The sequence below is a fragment of the Mastigoproctus giganteus genome, chromosome 1 (assembly GCF_048544385.1).
Source record: "Mastigoproctus giganteus isolate SK-2022 chromosome 1, ASM4854438v1, whole genome shotgun sequence".
NCBI lineage: Eukaryota > Metazoa > Arthropoda > Arachnida > Uropygi > Thelyphonidae > Mastigoproctus > Mastigoproctus giganteus.
In genome coordinates this window covers 77,119,103-77,138,798 of record NC_143575.1, presented here as the reverse complement: position 1 = coordinate 77,138,798, position 19,696 = coordinate 77,119,103, and the positions used below count along the sequence as shown (strand labels likewise).

At 35.3% G+C, this 19,696-nt stretch overlaps 1 protein-coding gene across 1 annotated transcript in view; it reads left to right on the top strand.

The window, feature by feature from the left end:
• RpL36 (ribosomal protein L36) overlaps positions 1-19,488 on the top strand; it is a 31,916-nt gene extending 12,428 nt beyond the window's left edge. The window contains exons 3-4 of the mRNA XM_090380591.1: positions 10,142-10,276; positions 19,333-19,488. Of these exons, the coding sequence (XP_090236717.1) occupies positions 10,142-10,276; positions 19,333-19,437 (240 nt within the window). The 3' untranslated portion in view covers positions 19,438-19,488. The remainder of the gene's footprint in view (positions 1-10,141; positions 10,277-19,332) is intronic.
• Positions 19,489-19,696: the final 208 nt, after the last annotated feature.

Below are 19,696 nucleotides of genomic sequence, written 5' to 3'. Positions count from 1 at the left end.
CAGTCACCAGCCATACCTGCCCACACATTTATTGCAAAGCGATGTTGTGCTACATGGGGGCGCACACTGTGTGGGCCCTCTGCTAATCATACACTAGGTGCATGTCTGCCAGCTGTATCACAAACAAAACCAAGTGCAGTTGGACCAGACAACATACACTAATATGCTTAAACACCTAAAGCAGAAAGAGATAGAAAACCTCCTTCAACTGTACAACCGCATATTTCTAGAAAACCAATATCCTGAAGCGTGGCATCATGCAATAGTATTGGCTTTCCAAAAACCCAATAAAGATCAGAAGGACCCAAACAGCAGCTTGGGTCCTAAGGACTTAAGCAGCTTGTGAGGGCTATCATCCGATATCCCTCACAAGCTGCTTAAGCAAAGTACTAGAGAAGATCATCAACAAAAGATTAGTCTGGTTTTTTGAGACAACTAACTGGTTCACCAATATGCAGTGTGGGTTGAGACACAATTGATCCACATTAGATCACCTTGTACGAATAGAAGCAGATATAAGAGATGCATTTATAACCTCAAAGCATATGGTTACTGTATTTTTTGATATAGAAAAGGCCTATGACACAGCATGGAGACACTGTGTATTACAAGATATCCATGATGCAGGACTCAGAGGACATTTACCACTATTCATTCAAAATTTCATGAAAAATAGAACATTTCAAGTTAGAGTATAAAACACCATGTCAAAATCATATAAACAAGGAGTTCCCCAAGGATCTGTCCTGAGTGCCATACTATTCTCCATAAAAATAAATAGCATCACAAAACAACTACTACCTACAGTGTCATATGCACTATATGTAGATGACTTCAGTATTTCATATCAAGCACAGAACTTGGGAACAATAGAAAGACAACTACAATGTGCAATTAACAACGTCAGTCATTGGGCCCAGAAAAACGGGTTTAGAATATCAAAAGAAAAAAATTTACACCCTGAACCTGAACTAATATTGCAAGGTAACACAATATCAGTTAAACAAGGTGTAAAATTTCTTGGACTTATTCTAGACAACAAGTTGACCTTTGTAGAACATATAAAAGAACTACGAATAAAATGTATGAAACAACTTAATATTCTTAAAGTCTTAACAACAACATCTTGGGGGGCAGACCTTTACACTCTGCTCAACTTGTATAAAGCACTAGTAAGGTCAAAAATAGATTATGGAGCACCAGTTGATGCATCAGCAAGAAAGAGCGCCCTCAAATGGCTAGATCCGATTCACCATAGTGCAATACGAATAGCTACAGGAGCTTTCCGCACATCCCCTATATACAGCCTCTATACAGAGGCTAATGAATCACCACTGTTCCTGAGGAGAGAACAGTTGTCACTGCTGTATGCTTACAGGATAAGACCCATAAGAGACCATCCAACTTGGACAACTTTATTCTCGCCAAAATGGGAAAATATATAGGAACCGCAAAAGAGCAAACCAGCCCCTAGGCATCAGACTACAGGAGCTACTGATGACACATGATCTCAAAATAGATAATTTTGCAAACCAAGAAGGACATATAGATCCACCATGGATAAACCATACCACAGCTTATGAACCCCTCACACAAAACTGAAATAAAAATACTTTATCAGACAGCAACTTTCAACAACTGCATGCAGCACATAGAATGCAATATCCCAATCACATACCAATATATACAGACGGATCAAAATCAGAGAACCATGTAGGAGCAGCAGCAGCAGTATTCCCAGATGCTACATTGTCACGGCAACTCCCAAAAGAATGCAGTGTCTACACTGCAGAATTAGTAGCAGTTCAGATAGCCCTGGAGCATTTCAGAACCACCTACCACTTGAGAACAGTAATATACTGTGATTCATTAAGTGTAATCCAAACCATACAAAACACAAGCAATATAACCCATCCAGTACTCTGGCAAATTAAACAGATACTAACAGGCTTCACAAATAAAAAACAAGAGATACTTTTCTGCTGGATACCAGGACACAAAGGGATAAAAGGAAATGAAGAAGCAGATAGAATTGCAAAATCAACCACTAATCTTCAAGAACAATATTTCACAGTTCCACATAAGGACTACAAGCCAATCATTAAAAATCGCTGTCTAACCCAATGGCAAGAACTCTGGCAAAAACAAACATGGAATAAATTATATGAAATAAAAAAAAAACCAAAAGTTGAGCACTGGAAAACGAGCATAAGGAAATCAAGAAGAGAAGAAGTTGTTCTGACCAGATTGCGGATAGGCCATACACATTTCACAAATGGTTATCTATTACGTGCAGAAGAACCCCCAAGATGCCAAGTATGCATACTATCCAAACAGTTAAACATATACTTATAGAATGCCCAACATATGAAAATGATCGACACCAAATTTTTTCATCATTATATAAAGGAAACCAAAACACCACCCTTAAAGATCTTATAGGTGACAAAGAACACGTGTCAGATATTTTTAGATTCGTACAAACAATCAACATATACCATCTGCTGTAAATAATAGTATAATACCACAGAAACAGTTAACCTTTTACATTCGAACAAGATTTATATAAAGAGAACATTGTATAACAAATGAACTGGCGCACTATGATCTCTGTTGTCAATGCGCCAATAAACAACAACAACAACAGCCAGCTCACAGTTCGTATATCGATGCATGCTCTTTGTGTGACGACTGCTGCTTGAATGAGTAAACCAGAAATTTTCCCTCTTGCGAACTGATGAACAGTGCCGTGTGCCAACTTACGGTGACGTTTCTGGTTATGGGTTCCTATGCGATTCACATTCCTTTAGATGTTACCTACCTCCCCTAAACGTTTGTACCAATATTTTTGAGACACCCTGTATATATATATATATAAAGATATTTGTGATAAGCTTTTCCCGGGGGAAATTATAGGTCAGGGTATTTCTAGTAGAGATATGTGACCTTGTCTAGAATTGTGAATATCATCATAGATGAACACAGGATCACTAGACTTTTTATATATATACATACATACACATAAAAAATTATAAAGATGCAATGAAATTATGAAAATCTTATCAAACAGGAATGAGCTATAAGAGTTAATGCAAAATTTATAAAATGTATATAAGACAGGGTTATGGATCCGGGTATTACGGTATTATTTAGTTTTATAGTTTTATTTATCTTTTATTCTTCCTTCTGGTCTCTGTGATGTAAACACAGAAATGACCAGCAACCATAATGAATAATAGACAAAAAAAGTAAAAATGAGTATATTTGTGTATATGGTAGGGGAAGTTGAGCTATCAGGTGTAATAACCATGGAAGAATAGGGAGAACCTGTAAGTAAAAAATCAGTTTACCTGAAATAAAAAAAAAAATGCAATTAATAAGGGCATAATTATTGCTCTCTCCTTCAATCACCATTTACTTTCAACATCTTCTGGTCCATACAGGCAGTAAGTTTTCTTGTTTTTGCCCCATCTCTTGATTTTTTGAGTTTACATTTCAATCTTCTCTTTCCACAGGATTTTATTTATCATTATTTTTATTTTATAGTTTTATTTATTCTTTTATTCTTCCTTCTGGTCTCTGTGATGTATACATATACCATTTACATGTACATCATAACAGAAACAGAGATCTGGCCTGTTGTCGTGGCTCCTACGATTTTCGCTGCCGACCCTTTTGAAGACGTAGTTAAAGTCCTAGGACCCATGGCTTTAGGTTTTTACAATAATTATGCCCTTATTAATTGCATTTTATTTTTATTTCAGTTAAATTGATTTTTTACTTACAGGTTCTTCCTATTCTTCCATGGTTATTACACCTGATGGCTCAACTCCCCATCTACCATATACACAAATATACTGATTTTTATCTTGTGATATATTGTGATGTATTATTTTCCTGCATAATAAGCTTCCCAGTAAAAAGTTAGTGATAAAGAATACACAGTGTATTGTTATGTTTTCCCACTTAATACTTTTTTAAACATAGAAATTCTTTATTTTTATATTAAAAAAATATAAAACATTTTGGTAATCGGACAAGTTAGTGCCAAGCATTGTTTTAGTTCGTAGTAAATTACCAAAGTAGGTAAAATGGTATCTTTTTTGTTACATCTCATATTGTAAATGGAATGCCTTCAGTGCAATGTGAGTTGCCCTGATATTGCACTACCTCAAATAAGCAACGCTTCACCAGTGGAGAAGACTAATGTTACTTATTCTTGATGGATACCACCACCCAGGGTGGTGGTATCCACTGGCGAAGTGTTGCCTATTCGAGAATCCACCAGTTAAATAATATTGAACTACCTTATTCGAGGTAGCTCAATACTAGGGCAACTTGTGAAGGCACTCACAATATGAGATATAACAGAATCGATACCATTTCACCTACTTCAGTCAGTAATTTACTACGAACAGAAATGACTTGGCACTAACTTGTTTGAGAGGCTTTCAGTGCTAAAACCTTTTTAGTATAAACATTTTAATATAATGGTGACATGTTGCGATTGTTTTCATCGATATCCATAATTGGATAGTGCCAACCGCATGAAACATTTGCCACTAAGTTCTGATGGTTTTGAACAGTTCTAAATTATTTAGTGGCTTGTTTGCTGTCTTATTGTAATTGTCACCTTTTAAGGTTAAAACTTCAAAGGAGTTCATTCTTCCAAATTTAGAATGAGTTTAATGAACAGAATGTTAAGCAATTAGAAATCCTCAGTTTAAAAATGTTTCCCATAGGCAGAGCAAAATATTTATGAATTCTGAAATAGTACTTAAAAATGACCTTTAACTTATGTATGTGTATCTTTTCATTTTTATTTGTGTAGTTAATATTTCATACCCTTAGGTCATTTTTTAAGAATTTTTCCATCGTAAGAAGTTCTAAACCTCCAGTCCAGTCCCTTGGAAAACTTCTTATCCGGGTATATAAGAAATAAGACAGGACTGAGTTTTAAAAGGATTGAAGTTAACTAAGTTTTCTTTGGCCCATTGGAGAATTAGCTACAGACTAGCATTTAAAGGAATTACTGGTGGTCAATATTAGAGAAGTTGAAACTGTATGTGCAGTACAAGGTTAAGGCTCAAATATAAAATTTCATGAAACCAGCTACTTGGAGTTGCTATTAGGTGTGGGCAGATAGACATGGTACACACATAGGTGCTTTGTGTTCTCCATGCGTGCATTCTAAAAACTAAATCTCTGACTTAGTGCCTTGACTTTGAATCCTGACTGCAAATCGTCAGTTAACTAATAATTAAATAACCACATAAATCGGGGTTGGTGGGTTCAAGTCTTCACAGTAATATTAACTGTATTTTGTTGATTCAACTGCTGCATTTACTACAAGAGTACACCTATTTTGCATTCAATGAAGATTCCATCTTCATTGTTATATACACTGTACCTGTTGCACTTCTTTTCTCTCCGTGGGCAGGAGCAGTAGTGCGTTGCACATGCTTCTTGATTAGACTGGGGTTCGAGCCCGTAACCACCAAATACGGAGGATGCAGAAAGGTTAGAGAATGACCACACATTCCCGGAGCAATATGGCCTTAATTGCTAATGCTCCTAAAAACCAAATAACAACAACTTCTTTTCTCTATTATGTAACCCTTGGTAATTGTCAAATCTAGTTGTAATATAGTTGATGAATTTACTCCAGGTATCCTTCTGTTCTTTACAATTACAGTAGCTCTAGGATTTTGGCAAAGCATCGTTTGCAAAATTTTTTCAGAAAAACAAAATTTAGATAATATTAAGATTAAATTAGCATGACCTGTTGAGAGAGCTAAACTTATTACATGGTCTGTTTCTGAAATGTTCAAATTTAATTCTGATGTGAAGTGCAAGACAACACAAGACGCCTAAGAGTTATTGCTAAATTAAATAAAGTACGGTGGACCTCTGCTTTATGATTGGTTCACTATATGATCAAATCACTTTACGGTGGACCCTCCATAACAAAATACCATTCACTATATTATACGTGGTAAGCGCCGGTCATTATGATCATGTTTGTGAATTGAATTTTAATTCTATTAAACGGCAATTCTAATAAGCAAAAATAGGAGGCATATTATCCATAGGCTACAAGTAAAGGTATAAAGCACAAATTTACACTTTATTACCATACCAGTTATTAACAAAATTAAATGATACGTGAAAATCGGAAGAATATTTTCCAGATAACAAAATAAAATAAATTTACGTTTAATTAATCATGGCTTAATTAATACTGTAATATGTACATACTAACTAATTGATATTTCTGTTCACTGACATATTTGGGGGGCTGTAAAATTTAAAACAGTAAAGATAAGCAGTCAATAACAAAGAACACAGCAGGCACAAATTTCAAGTAACACGATGCGTGAAAATGAGATACGGAGTAACAAGTTTATGAAGCTTAAAAAGTAGGAATGAAGAGAAGATTCTGAAAATTTGTTTTTTATATGATTGAAGAGGAAGGAGAAACACATTTCACCATAATAATGTAAAAATCCACAGAATTCCAGCTATCAGTATTATCGCAAGCGCAGTAAGATTGAGTTTACTACCCTTTTATAATAAATTGCACTAACAGTGCAATTTTATAATATATTGCCCAATAAACTGTAAACTTCAAATTGTTTTATGGTTGTGACCTCCAGAAATGTGCTTTAGAAAAATATCACAAAGGCATTTAAAATTGATTTTTATAACTGAACATATGATAAAGATGAAAGTGTAGTGCATTTTAATTATTTGAATTGGTTTTTTTAAATTAAAGTACTGATTCCACTAACCAATGATCATGTTAACCAGCACCTACTTATTTTACTTTATGTTGGGATGGGCTTATAAATTGTCCCCGACTGGACTGTGTGTGGTCCTTCCTCTCAGCCAATAGAAGCTTTTATAAATGTGTTGGCCACGCGTTTTGTTTTTGCATGCTTTAGTTGAAATGATTTTTTGTGTTGTGCATCATTTTTTTAATCAATATTTACAGTTTCCATTATAAAAATCAACTTTTAGTTTAGTTATACAGCAAAAATTTCAACTTCCGAGGTCTTGGAATGAATTACTGAAAAACAATGCTATTAGGTTCACATTACGATATTTTCATGATGTGATGGTGTCTCTGGAACAGATTAATACTATAAAGCAAGGGTCCACTGTACTTATACATAGAGAAGGGGAGGAGCCCTTCCAAAGTGAGTCATTGCAATTGTTACCCCAGTTCAAAGAGTCTTTTGCTATCGTATACAGCAATCTATTTTTTGTGCCATTTTATCTGAGCTGATGTCTTTTTCGGAACTTGCGTCTTTAAATTAATTTAAAATTTGTTTATGTTAAATCTTATCTAGCAGTGTTATGGTGAAAAAACATAGACAAACAGAATTAAGCCTTGAAATTTACAAGAGACTGATAGGATGTTTGTTTGTTTGTTTGTTATTTGGTTTTTAGGAGCATTAGCAACTAAGGCCATATTGCTCAGGGAATATGCGATGGTCATTCCCTGACCTTTCCGCATCCTCCGTATTTGGTGGTGACGGGATCGAACCCTGGTCTAATCAAGAAGTGTGTGTGTTACGCACTGCTGCTCCTTCCCACCTGGCTACAGTGGCGCCCCTGATAGGATGGAAAGAAGCAAAACAGACATTACAAAGGAATACAACATCCCTTTATCTACAATACTGAAAAACTGAAAAAGATTTGGACACTGGAGCAGTGAGGAAAAACAGGAAACGAATTTGTGTTTCAAAACACGAGGAGCTTGAAACAAAACTTTTCGGGTGGTACCAACAAATGCGTGCTTCTAATTTGCCAATATCAGGTCCAATTTTGCAAGAAAAGGCAAATTATCTAGCTCAGCAACATGGGATTAGCGACTTCAAATGCAGCAGTGGCTGGCTTCAAAGATTTAAAGACAGGAATAACTTGGTTTCATGAAATGTTTGCAGTGAGTCTGGATTAGTCAACAAAGAAAAGGCTACAGACTGGTTGTGTTCTGTACGGTCCATCCTTGAAGGCAAAGGATAGTTTTAATCTTGATGAGACAGGTTTATTTTATAAATTGCTGCCGGACAAAACATTTGCTGTTCGAGGAGAATCTTGTCATGGTGGAAAATTAAGTAAACAAAGACTCACTGTTCTGTTACGATGCAATTCAGATGGCAGTACAAAACTACGCCCACTTGTGATTGGTAAGTTTTCCAAGCCAAGATGTTTTAAAGCAGTTAACCAACTTCCCTGTGATTGAGGCCAATAGAAGTGCTTGGCTTACGATCAAAATTTTTCAGTCTTGGTTATCAAAATTGGACAGAAGAATAGCTTCAGAAAAAAGGAACATTTTGATGAATTTAGACTATTGTACAGCACATTCAGCTGAGACACTTAAGTTGACAAATATGTGGCTGTTGTTTTTATCCCCCAGTACCACCAGTTTAATGCAACCACTGGATCATGGCATTATTTATAACCCCAAGAGAGCATATAGAGCCTGCTTGATAAGGTATTTGATCTGCAACATAGAAGGAGGGAACAATTTGCAGCCAAATTGGAATGTCTTGGATGCTATCCGTAATCTTGTTATTGCTTGGGGAAAGTATTACATCAAGTGTAATAATCGACTGCTTTAGAAAGAGTGGCTTTGGAGAGAACATCATCGAAAAACATGGTCCAGCAGACGAATGTGATAGCGACAGTGAGGAATGGAGGAATTTGAAGGAGCATATAGATTTTGTTGGTGAATTTCAAGAGTTGAAGGTCGATTATGAAGTTGCTATCACTGCAACACCAACACCAGAAGAGCTGCTGGGTACCAAAAAAAAAACAATGATGTTTTTGTTATCAGCAAAAGTGAAGAAGTGCATACACTGCCATCTAAAAAAGATGCTAAAAAGTGCATTGAACATAATAGAGAATGTGTTGACCTGCAGTAACATTGATAAAGAAACAACTATTGCATTTGATAGCATCTGTGCTGTAGTTAAAAATGCATATAGGACAAAAACAGTGCAAACAACATTGGATTCTTTCATTAAATTAGATTAATTTATTAAAAAGTTAATGGTTTGTATGTCTCCTTTTATATTAAGATTGTAATTCTTTTTACTGTGATACTAAAATATTGTATATATCAAAACGTATACTGTACAATATTTTGATATGGATGTGAAAGTAGAGCTGAAACACACACACAAAAAAAAAAGCAAATAAATGAAACTACAGATGACAAAAATCATTAAGAGACAAAATTTAGGAGCACTGAGATGAATGTGAAATTGAACCCATAAAAAATAGAGTTAATATGGAATGACCGCATCAACTGAATAGAAAACAAGGTTAGTAAAAATAAATAAAAGTAAGAGACTGGACACCACAGGGCAGAAGCAGTCAAAGAAGACCCTGATTAAGGTGGGAGGATCCATCAGGATAGACAACTGAATGGATGTAACAAGGTGCAAGCTTAATGCAGAAAGAAAGAACAACAATTATTTGCAGGTTTGTAGGTCTGATAATTAATGATACTTTTTTCACCATGTGATCTGAGGTTTGAGTGCTGTGAAAACAACAGTAGTTAATGGTAGTGATATCAAGGATTAATTAATGGTGGTTAACAGTGTCATGATCTGGAAGCCTTTTTTAGTGTTGCTCTCTGTGGTAATTCATTTTTCAGTAATAAAGTGCACTTTGCTACTAGATCCAAAATGTGCAGACATGGTTTGAGAAACGTTTGAACAAGTATAGCTTCCTTTGCTGAGCCAGTTAGCTTACTAAGTAGCCCACTAATTCATTTATGGAATGAACTTGACAGGGTTGCTTGAAGTCAGATCTGCCATTATAAGTACCACAATTATGAGGTGTTTTGTAAGCAGCATGGAAGTTCACTTAGTCACTGTCACTATGAATTAATGCTTCAGGTCCAGGAATTCTTGCACATAGAGGTGTTTTGTTATTCAGTGGCGACAAATCTATAATAGTGCAGATAATTTTTTAAAAATATCTTTTGTACTTGTAAATGGCTAGGTTTACATCATTATCAAAATATTTGTACATTTATAAACTTTATATTGGGAGGAAGGGGATAAGACTGCAATACGCTTGCCATTAGATGCTTTTTTTTTAATTATATGATTTGTTTTTACTCTAGGCCTTAACTAAACATGCCCGGTTCATTAGAGACATTGTAAGGGAAGTTTGCGGATTTGCACCATATGAAAAGAGGGCAATGGAATTACTTAGGGTCTCAAAGGACAAACGAGCACTGAAGTTCATCAAGAAAAGGGTAAGGCTTAATTTTTACATGCTAAGACTGAAATTTTTAATATACACTCAAGTTACACTTAGGGATCTGTGAATCTGAAATTCTCTCACAAATGATTTCATTTGGATCATAATGTGAGGGATGATCAGAAAGTTCTGAGATGGTATATAAAATGTATTGATAAATTAGGGAATAGATTAAAAGTGCAGGTCCTCTGCTTAGTGCTCTTAATTGGAGCCATAAAAATAGAGCACTAAGTGAATCCACATTTGGGGGGGGGGATTTATTGATGGAATATGTTATAATTTTAACTGGTCGGCTTGACTGTTTCTGGTTGATTTTAAGGCAGAAACATTTAAAGCTTTAAATACACAAATCATGCAATAAAGCATAAATACAGTATATGTTCAATGAAATACAAGAAATCTTATCTTAAATTATGGAATTGTATTTTGTATAATGTATATTGTATTTATGTTATTTACATTAACAGTGCAATACTGTTGATTTGCAAATTTCTCAAAACCTCTAAATGCAGTGCAAATTTAATGCTCATCTGAATTGTCTGTTTAGAATGGACAATTTAGTTCTAATGAAAAGTTTTTCTGTGCTTTTTACCATCTCCATGTGGTTAGCGCTAGTTGACTCACTTGATCTCTTTGAAGTCATTTTTAAAAAAATGTTGAAACTACCTACATAGCAAGTTAATATCAATTACTTGGACACAATGCACATAAAAAATGTAAATTGCAAACAGCATTGCTGAGAACTGCTGCAGAGCACTATAGTTCAAATCAACTCCTTGTCAGGAAATATTTCTTAAAGAGAAGTTTTATAAATTTCAGTAAACTTCAAAAATACATCCATATGTGATGATGGTGCAGTGACTGTTTAAATATATTTGCCACCTATAGCATTGGACAACCAACCATTCATGGACATGGAAAACTTGTGGCAGCACAAACAGTTGTAAAAAATTAACACGTAAATTATTGATGGACAAAAAATAACTTTTGGGGTAATAAAAAATAGCTTTTAAAACTTCTCCTCTTCATAAATTGGAATTGGTGCTTTGCAACATTTTCATTTGGCCAGCAATTATGCAGTTTTTTCGTTAATTACAATATCGGTAAAAAGTTGAGTTAAATCAGCAGACGTCCCTTTGAAGGCAAGTACTGTGAATTGCACTTGATTGAAAAATTTAAATGAAAAGCATTACAGTAAAAAAATTTTGTTATTATTATTATTTTTTAATCCAAATGTCTAATGGCTAATTCCACCCAAAGCATTTGGAGTGAATAGCACTTCCAGGGGGAGCAGAGTGCAACCATGGGGGCATCAAAATATAAAGAGCACTGAGCAAACTGCTCTAGCAAAGGACAACTGTACTAAATTTCCCATGGTAGCATTTTAACAATAGTACATGAGCATTTGGGAATGCTCAAAGTTTATGCAAGATGGATTCCAGAAACTTCCATAAAACATTAATCGCAGAAGCCTTGAATTTGAATGTTTATATACCATTAAAAAAATACTCCATGAGAAAGATTCCAAGTTGGATGAATAAGGAAGTTGTCAGATTACTTGAGCAGAAAAAGATGGCATGGAAAAGTTACAGAGCATTAAAAAGTATTGAAGCATATAACAGCTACAAATTGATCTGTAATATTGCCACAGAAAAGGTTAGGCTGGCTAAGGCAGATTATGAGAAATTGTTGGCAAAGAGAGGAAAGAGTGAGGATAAGGAGTTTTTCACATATATAAATGCAAAGAGGACAAACAATATTGAACCCTTATGTAATGGATGTGGGGTAGTATTTGATACCCCAGCTGAAGTTGCAAATGAACTGAACAGTTACTTTGCATCGATATTTACAGAAGGAAAATCCTTTTTGTCAATGAGAAATTATGGGATCGAAGTTCAAAAATATGTTGATGTTGAAATTTCACGTTTATTTAATGAAAAAACTTTGGACCCTACCGGCCAGTAAGTCTCCTGGGGCTTACTGGCCTTAAGGGAGGTAGCAAGTGAATGCATTAAACCATGGAGGCTAATTATGAGAGCATCACTGGACTTAGAAGAGATTCCATTGGATTGGAAAAGTGCCAGTGTATCTCCAATACATAAGGGCAGCTCTAAGAGTGAAGTGGGAAGTTACCGGTCGGTGGGTAACTTCAGTAGTAGGGAAAATCATTGAGACAATGATCAAGGGTGGAATTCAGGACATTTAGAAATAGAATTCTGAAGGATACTCAGCATGGTTTTGTAAAGGGAAAATCATGTAACTAATCTGGTTATCTGTTTTGAAAGTCACTCAAGAGCTGAACTTAGAGAATAATTTCGACATTTGACTCAGTCCCACATGAGTGGTTACTTTATAAGCTGGAACTGGTTGGAATCATAGGGAAGATCCTTAGATAGATGGCAGGAGGCAGAGGGTTGTGATAAATGATTATTCCTCAGATTGGGTTGATGTAAGAAATGGGGGTTCCCAAGGATCAGTATTAGGACCACTGTTGTTTTTGATTTTCATAAATGACGTCAATAAAGATTAGAGGGCATGATGCCTAAATTTGCAGATGTAAAGATTGGTAGAGTAGTTAATGATCACTGCTAAGCAGACCTTCTTCAGACTGACCCAGATAGACTTCAGGGATGGTCAGAAAAATGGCATAACTACATTTTTCTGACTTTTCCTTGGAAGGGTTTAATCCAGCAAAGTGCAAGGTATTACACCTGGGGAACAGTAACCCCCAAATACCTTATACACTTGATAAAGTTGAACTAAAGCAGGTAGTGGAGGAAAGGGACTTGGGTGTTACGATACAGTCAGACATAAAGTTCTCTGAGTATTGTAGACAGGTTGCAAGGAAGGCGCATTATCTCCCATTGATGATTTATCGAATAATTGCTAGTAGAGATAAGAACGTCATAATCCCATTATATAAGGCTATTGTTAGACCACAGTTGGAATACTGTGTTCAAGTATGGAGACTGCACCTAAAGAAAGATATTGTGCTTCTTGAAAGGGTCCAAAGACAGGTGAGATTGGCAAAAGGGCATCCACATGAGGAAAGACTCCAAATATGTGGGTTGCAGAGCTTTGAAACTAAGCACCTTAGAGAAGACTTGATTGAGGTGTTTAAGGCTCTGAGAGGCATAAGTAAAATGAATGAGGATGAAATTTTCACGGTTATAAATTATTCTAGAACAAGGGGCCATAAATTAAGTTACTGGGGAGATGTTTAGACTGGATTGCAGGAAGTTTTATTTTAGTCAGTGAGTTATAAATTACTGGAATAAGTTATTACCTACATAATCAGCTGGATAATTAGCTAAGGGAGAAAGGAAATGCATAGGTTGTCTGTTTCCTTTTCTGTTATTTATTATTATTATTTAAATTTTCTTCTTATTATTTTATTTTATTTATTTATTTATTTTTGGCTGGTGCAGTATAAAGCAGTAGGCTTTCTTGCACCATGTCGCCATTGCTAATACTAATGACAAAAATCAGTGTTGCATCATAAGAAGAGAATTTAAAATTAATTCATGCTAATCCAGATAGATTTTTAGCCTCTTTGCTGACTTGTGATGAAGCTTGGCTACATTTTTATGATTCCAAATCCAAATAAGAAAGCATGCAGTGGAAGCACAAGAGATCTCCAATCCTGAAAATGTTTTGAGCCCAACCATAGGTTGGAAAAATGTTAGCCTCAATTTTTTGAGATCCAAATGGATTGTTAATTGATTACCTTGTACCTAAACCACAATAAGGGAATATTATGCCAAACTTAAATTGCAATTCAGGAAAAATGACAAGGAAAGATGGGTCACTTGAGTTTTGCTTTTCCATGACAATGCATAGTGTATGTTGCACTGGTTAAAATTCATGAATGGCGATTATGGGAACAATTAATTCTTCCTCCCACAGCCCAGGTATTGTCCTAAATTGTCATTATTTGTTCAGAAACCTAAATTCTCATTGTCGTGGAACTCATTTTAAAGATGATGAAGATCTGAAGGCAGCTTTGAAAGAGTGGTTTGATTCCCAACCTGAATAACTTTTTGAAGGATTAAGTTTTGCAGATTAAATACGAGTGTATCGAAGTTTAGTGAATATATTGAAAAATAAAACGAAAACATAATTTTGTACCTAATTATGTACCTAGAGTATAATTTTGTCTTTTATACTCTGTTCTCCAAACTTTTTGACCATCCCTCATATATAAGGGCAAAGGAATTTCTAATATCTGTATTGTGTATTTGCCTGTAGAAGTGGGAACAATTAATTCATTGGGGAGGGGGAGAAGACCATACACCAATGAGCTTCTCCCCCTCCCAAATGAGCAATTCCAGTTTTTTTTTTTTCTTTTTTTTGGCTCACACTTGCAAACTTGCCTATGAATGAACACTTCTGCAGACAAATACACAATACAGATGAGAAATTCCTTTGGGGAGGGGGAGAAGACCATATACCTTCTGTCTGAAATCAACCAACTACAGCTTTGATTGAAGCCAACTTTAGAAGTTCCTGCAGTCAACAACACAAAAGCAAACCCGTGCTTCTTCAAATGAGTGGCATACAGTGATGTAATGCTGATTAAGCTTTTTAATGAAAACCCCAAACACAAAAGGTTTTAGAAGCTATAGTACTTTAGTAACATGTATGGGTTGATAGTTGAGAGAACTAGGGTTCTGTTACTTGTTGGAATTAGATTAGAATTTCTGTATATTGTACTTTTCAGGAAGTACATGTATAAAAGAAGGTTATTCTAGAAAATAAAGTTGAAGGGATAAATGAGGAAGAAGAAAAGTTGATTCTGTGAGTTCGAAGTTGGACAGCAAATGGATGCTGATTAGCTGTGTCACTTGTTTGAAAGAGAGTGGGGGAATTACACATGCCAATTCAGAAGAATAGTTCGCATGAAAGTATCAATAGGAAAGACATGCGCAATCAGGATGTCTTCTGAGACAGAGTAGAGACTAAGGGCTATACTAGACTAGCGCTTAAAGCGTGGCATCGGGTTCACCTTCCAACGCCCAATGTTACAGGAAGCAGAGGGTAAAGGCATGCAAACTAGACGAGCACTTCAAATGTCACGTAGGACAACGTAAGCTGGTGTAAAATGCCTTCGGACGTATTACGCCTTGACGTTTGCATAGACTGAGGAGACATTCTCCCCGTGCATGGGTGGTTGGCCTTAATTGGTTTGTTTATTGTACTTTGGGGAAGACAACGTTTGACACAGAGGAGTTATTTGTGAGGTGGAAGGAGGCCTCCCTTGTACAACCCTTCATTAAAAGACTACTCCAGCAAAGAAATAAAGGCAAAGTGTTGTATTGAAATTGGAAAAGAAATGTTTCCGAACTGGGATGAGCTATGTAATGATGAGAAGAAGCAAAAAGCTCAGTTCTGAGCTTGTTGATTCTTTTGAGCCTTATATTTATTGTAAATATTACTTCTATTTTAGTACTGTTTCATTAGTTAATGAAATACAAGTTTGTTCACTTGTAGAGACAATTTATTGGTAGATTCTGGGTTATCTGTGTACGGAATCACGAATGTACATACTTTGTCTATAAAGAACTTTATTATTATTAAATAAGATGAAAACAGTAAAAAGCCGGAAACTGCTGAAGAATATCCACTGCAACAGTTTAACTAATGTCGGCGTTAACAAATGAGAATCACGTGCAGTCTCTGTCTTCTTCCAAAACAAATTTTGAAAACCTTTCGTTTCAAACAACTTCGGTGTCGTTCTTTTTTTGAAAAGTATTGTGAAAGCAGTGCAAAGCATGCAGTAAGCCACAACGTACACAGTCGTTGCCAGCGTGATACAGGAGAAGGAAAAAAATATATATATAATAATAAAAAAATAATAAATAATGCACGCAACTGTTTTCTTGGCATAAAAAACACGACCGGAAGAATTGCAATGGATTGTTTTTGAAAAACAAAAAGGTCATCCTTTGTATTTGCAATTTGTGTTGCATCTGCTAATACAAAATCAAGGAAATTCATCCATTGGTAGCCACACTGGAAACGGGAAAAACTGGTGTAAATCTGATAACACTGCATGTGCATTTTATTTAAAAAAAAAAAAAGAAAGAAAGAAAGAAGTTTTTTTATTGTAATTGTTTTTAGGACAATATCGGACAGCATATTTTCTGGATGTATATTTGATCTAACAAAATTTCAAGAAAATATTTCTATTGATAGCTGTGTTACAAACTTTGAAAACTGAAGTCTTCTCATGAGCATTGGTAAAATCAAACAACACTAATCCTTTATTGCATGAAAAGTATTTCATTACAGTGTGGGTAGTGGATAATGTTTTCTACTTCAAAAGGATGGAAAGTTCTTGTCAATATTCCATCTGGAAATAATGGAATAACAGGTGTTTTATTCTGAGAAGTCGCGTGTGGTAAAATCAAACAGGAAGTTACCCTTTATGTTACCGAAAGTAATCCTGTAAGACACCGAGTCTTAGAATACCTTAATCTCTAAATAAGAATAAGGTAGAAATAAAATAATTTTACAAACAAAGAAAACAATATTTCAGAAATATTTCAGTTAGTGGGAGTTGGCCTGTCGGTACAGCGCATAAAGCATAGATGCAAACATCGATATTGATGTATTGATTTCCACATCACTGTATCAAATTTTGTGTTCTTTCCACATTAACATTAGAAGTTCATCAAAACTCTATCCACATTCTGTAAAATAAAAAAAAAACTCAGGAGAGTTCTGTGTGTTTCAAACAATATAAAACTCATGTCTTTAACCTGTTTGAATTTTCTGGATGATGCCACCATTGTTGTTTTCTCTTTCTACTCGCAATCAACGCTACATAAATGCGTCATTCTTCGAAATTGGGAATAGAAAAAAATAAGTTGCTGATGATATCCAATGAAATGTTATAAGCGCCTTGTTTGGTTTGAAATGATCTGACATTAGGAGTGCTACATGTAGTTTGCTGTTTTGGAGACGCTGGCTTATGCTTGCGCTTCAACCTCTTGTCTAGTATAGCCCTAAGAGGTTATTAATTAATGCAACTGCTCTCTTTTGAATAGTGTTAGTACCCTGAGAGAGGTTTGAGGGTCACTCCCCCAGATATGGGAACAATATTCCATGGTAGGGCAGATTTCAGATTTGTGCATAGCAAGTAGTTTAGAAGAAAAGTAATGCTGAGAGCAAAAGAGTAAATAGTTTTTTAGATACAGAAGAAGCAATATTTGTGATGTGCTTATGCCAAGAGAGAGAGAGATTAGAAGTCAGGGTAATCACTAATAAAGATATGTGATCTTGTCTAGAAATCTGAGTGTCATCAAAGATTAGCATAGGAGCAGTAGACTTTGCAAGGTATAAGACAGGACTGAATTTTAGAAGGGTTTAAGTTAATTAAATTATCTTTGTTCCATTGGAAAAATACCTGAACTCTGCAATTGGTGGTGGATAGGGACAGCTGCTTGTGGGGCAAGGTTTCTCAAACTGGAAGGAATGCTTATGGGACATGCCAATCAATTTTAATACAAGATTTGGGAATGCAGTGCATTTCAGCCAAGTTTGTCGATTATGTAATCACTGATGATTTGCAGAGAACAGTGAGTTCTCAGGATTGTCTTTAGAGCCCTACTGCTGACCTTTGTTTATTTGTTTGTTTTGTTTCTCCCATCATAAGCTGGTGATGAATTGTGGGTGTATTGATACCACCTAGAAACAGGCTCAGCCCTCTCGATGGAAGGACACCTTTTCTAAAGCCCAAAAAAAGGCAGTACAATCTCTAGCGAATGTGAAAGTCATGCTTATCATTTTGGACTTAGAGGGCATTTTTTATTTTAAACTTGGCCCACATGGTCAAACAATGAACTTTGCACAATGCCATTTGGAGAAAATGGGCAGAAAAAGTGCACAGATCCCTTAGAGTGTTCTAAAAGAATTTATTATGGTGCACTCTACCATTGTGGTTGCCAGTCTGCCACATGTAATGGATTTAGCTCCCTGTGCCTCCCCCCCCCCCAAAGATCAATTCTTCCTTGAAAGGTCATTATGGCCTTAGCTGCCAATGCACCATTAAAAACCAAATCAATAAATCAACCTTGAAAGGTCACAGAATTTTGACAGTAAATAAACAGTTGGTGTTAATTCAGTAGTGTGCAACTGTGGGATCATTTTGATATAAACATGTGGTGCTGTCATTTGGGTTTTTTTTATATGCAGGTAGAGTTACTTATTACAGATTTGCTGAAAGTCTTGATGATAAAACCATGAATGAATGCAGAACTTGATTAGGGAGAGCAACTTTTATGCACAGGGTTATTCAAAGGTAGTTTAACAACCTCGTGTTTTAATTTTTCTATTCTGTATTTACAAAAATGAAATTAGTACAGAATTGACAGTACATCCAAGTATTTTTTACGCTATCTCAGTGTGACTGCCACTAATCATTCTACAGCCATTTCAGTAAGTCAGTCTTCCCACACTAGCATATTGGGTATCATTCTTTCAATCACTACAGTGATTCTGGTTTTTAACTCATTCAAGTTTGTCAGTAAATTATATCCATAAGAAACTCCCACAGGAAAAAATACATAGATATTAAGTCTGAGTGGGGAGATGGTCATCTTGTTGGAAAATGTCTTTTCTTTTTTTGGGCTATCTTGAATTGTGGATAAAGGAAGTTTTCCTTGTCAAGATAAACTCACAAAGGGGAAAAAAACTTTTTGACAAAAAAAAGATACTGTAAAGTTTTGTGCATGAAGTTAAAATTGAGCAGCCATATTGAGGTGCTGAGAAGAAAAATGTAGACTGCAGCATCAATTCTGTATTACTTTCATTTATGTAATTGCAGAACAAATAGTTATAAACTGAAGTTGTGAATCAAATTTTGAATAACCCTGAACAAATCTCTAATATGCTGTTAGTGTTTGTTGAAAGGATGTGTGTGGTTTTGGCATACCATGGAAACAAGCAAAAATATTTGATATAAGGCCTATATAAAAATTTAAAATAATTCAAATCTATCAGTGATGCAGTATTAAGCAATCCAATTAAATGTAAGACTTTTATTTTTAGCTTGGAACCCATCTACGAGCAAAGCGGAAGCGTGATGAACTGTCCAATGTGCTAACGGCACAACGAAAAGCAGCAACTGTTCATAGGGAAAAAGACCTTAAATAAAAGCTGGAGTAACTTCTGTAATTGCTTTATAATAAAGTATTTCAGCATTTACTCATGTAGTCTTTTCTTTTTCTTTTAGAATGAATAATTCTAACAGAAGAGTAAAAAGTTTTTTTTAATAGTTATGGTTTTAATTCAAGTATTATTCTTTAAGTTATAGTAAAACTATAATTATTCCCTAAAAAATACCCTTGGGATAATTCAAAATATAAAACTCAAATTACTTGTCATATTAGATGCTGTGCATACAGGGTGATTC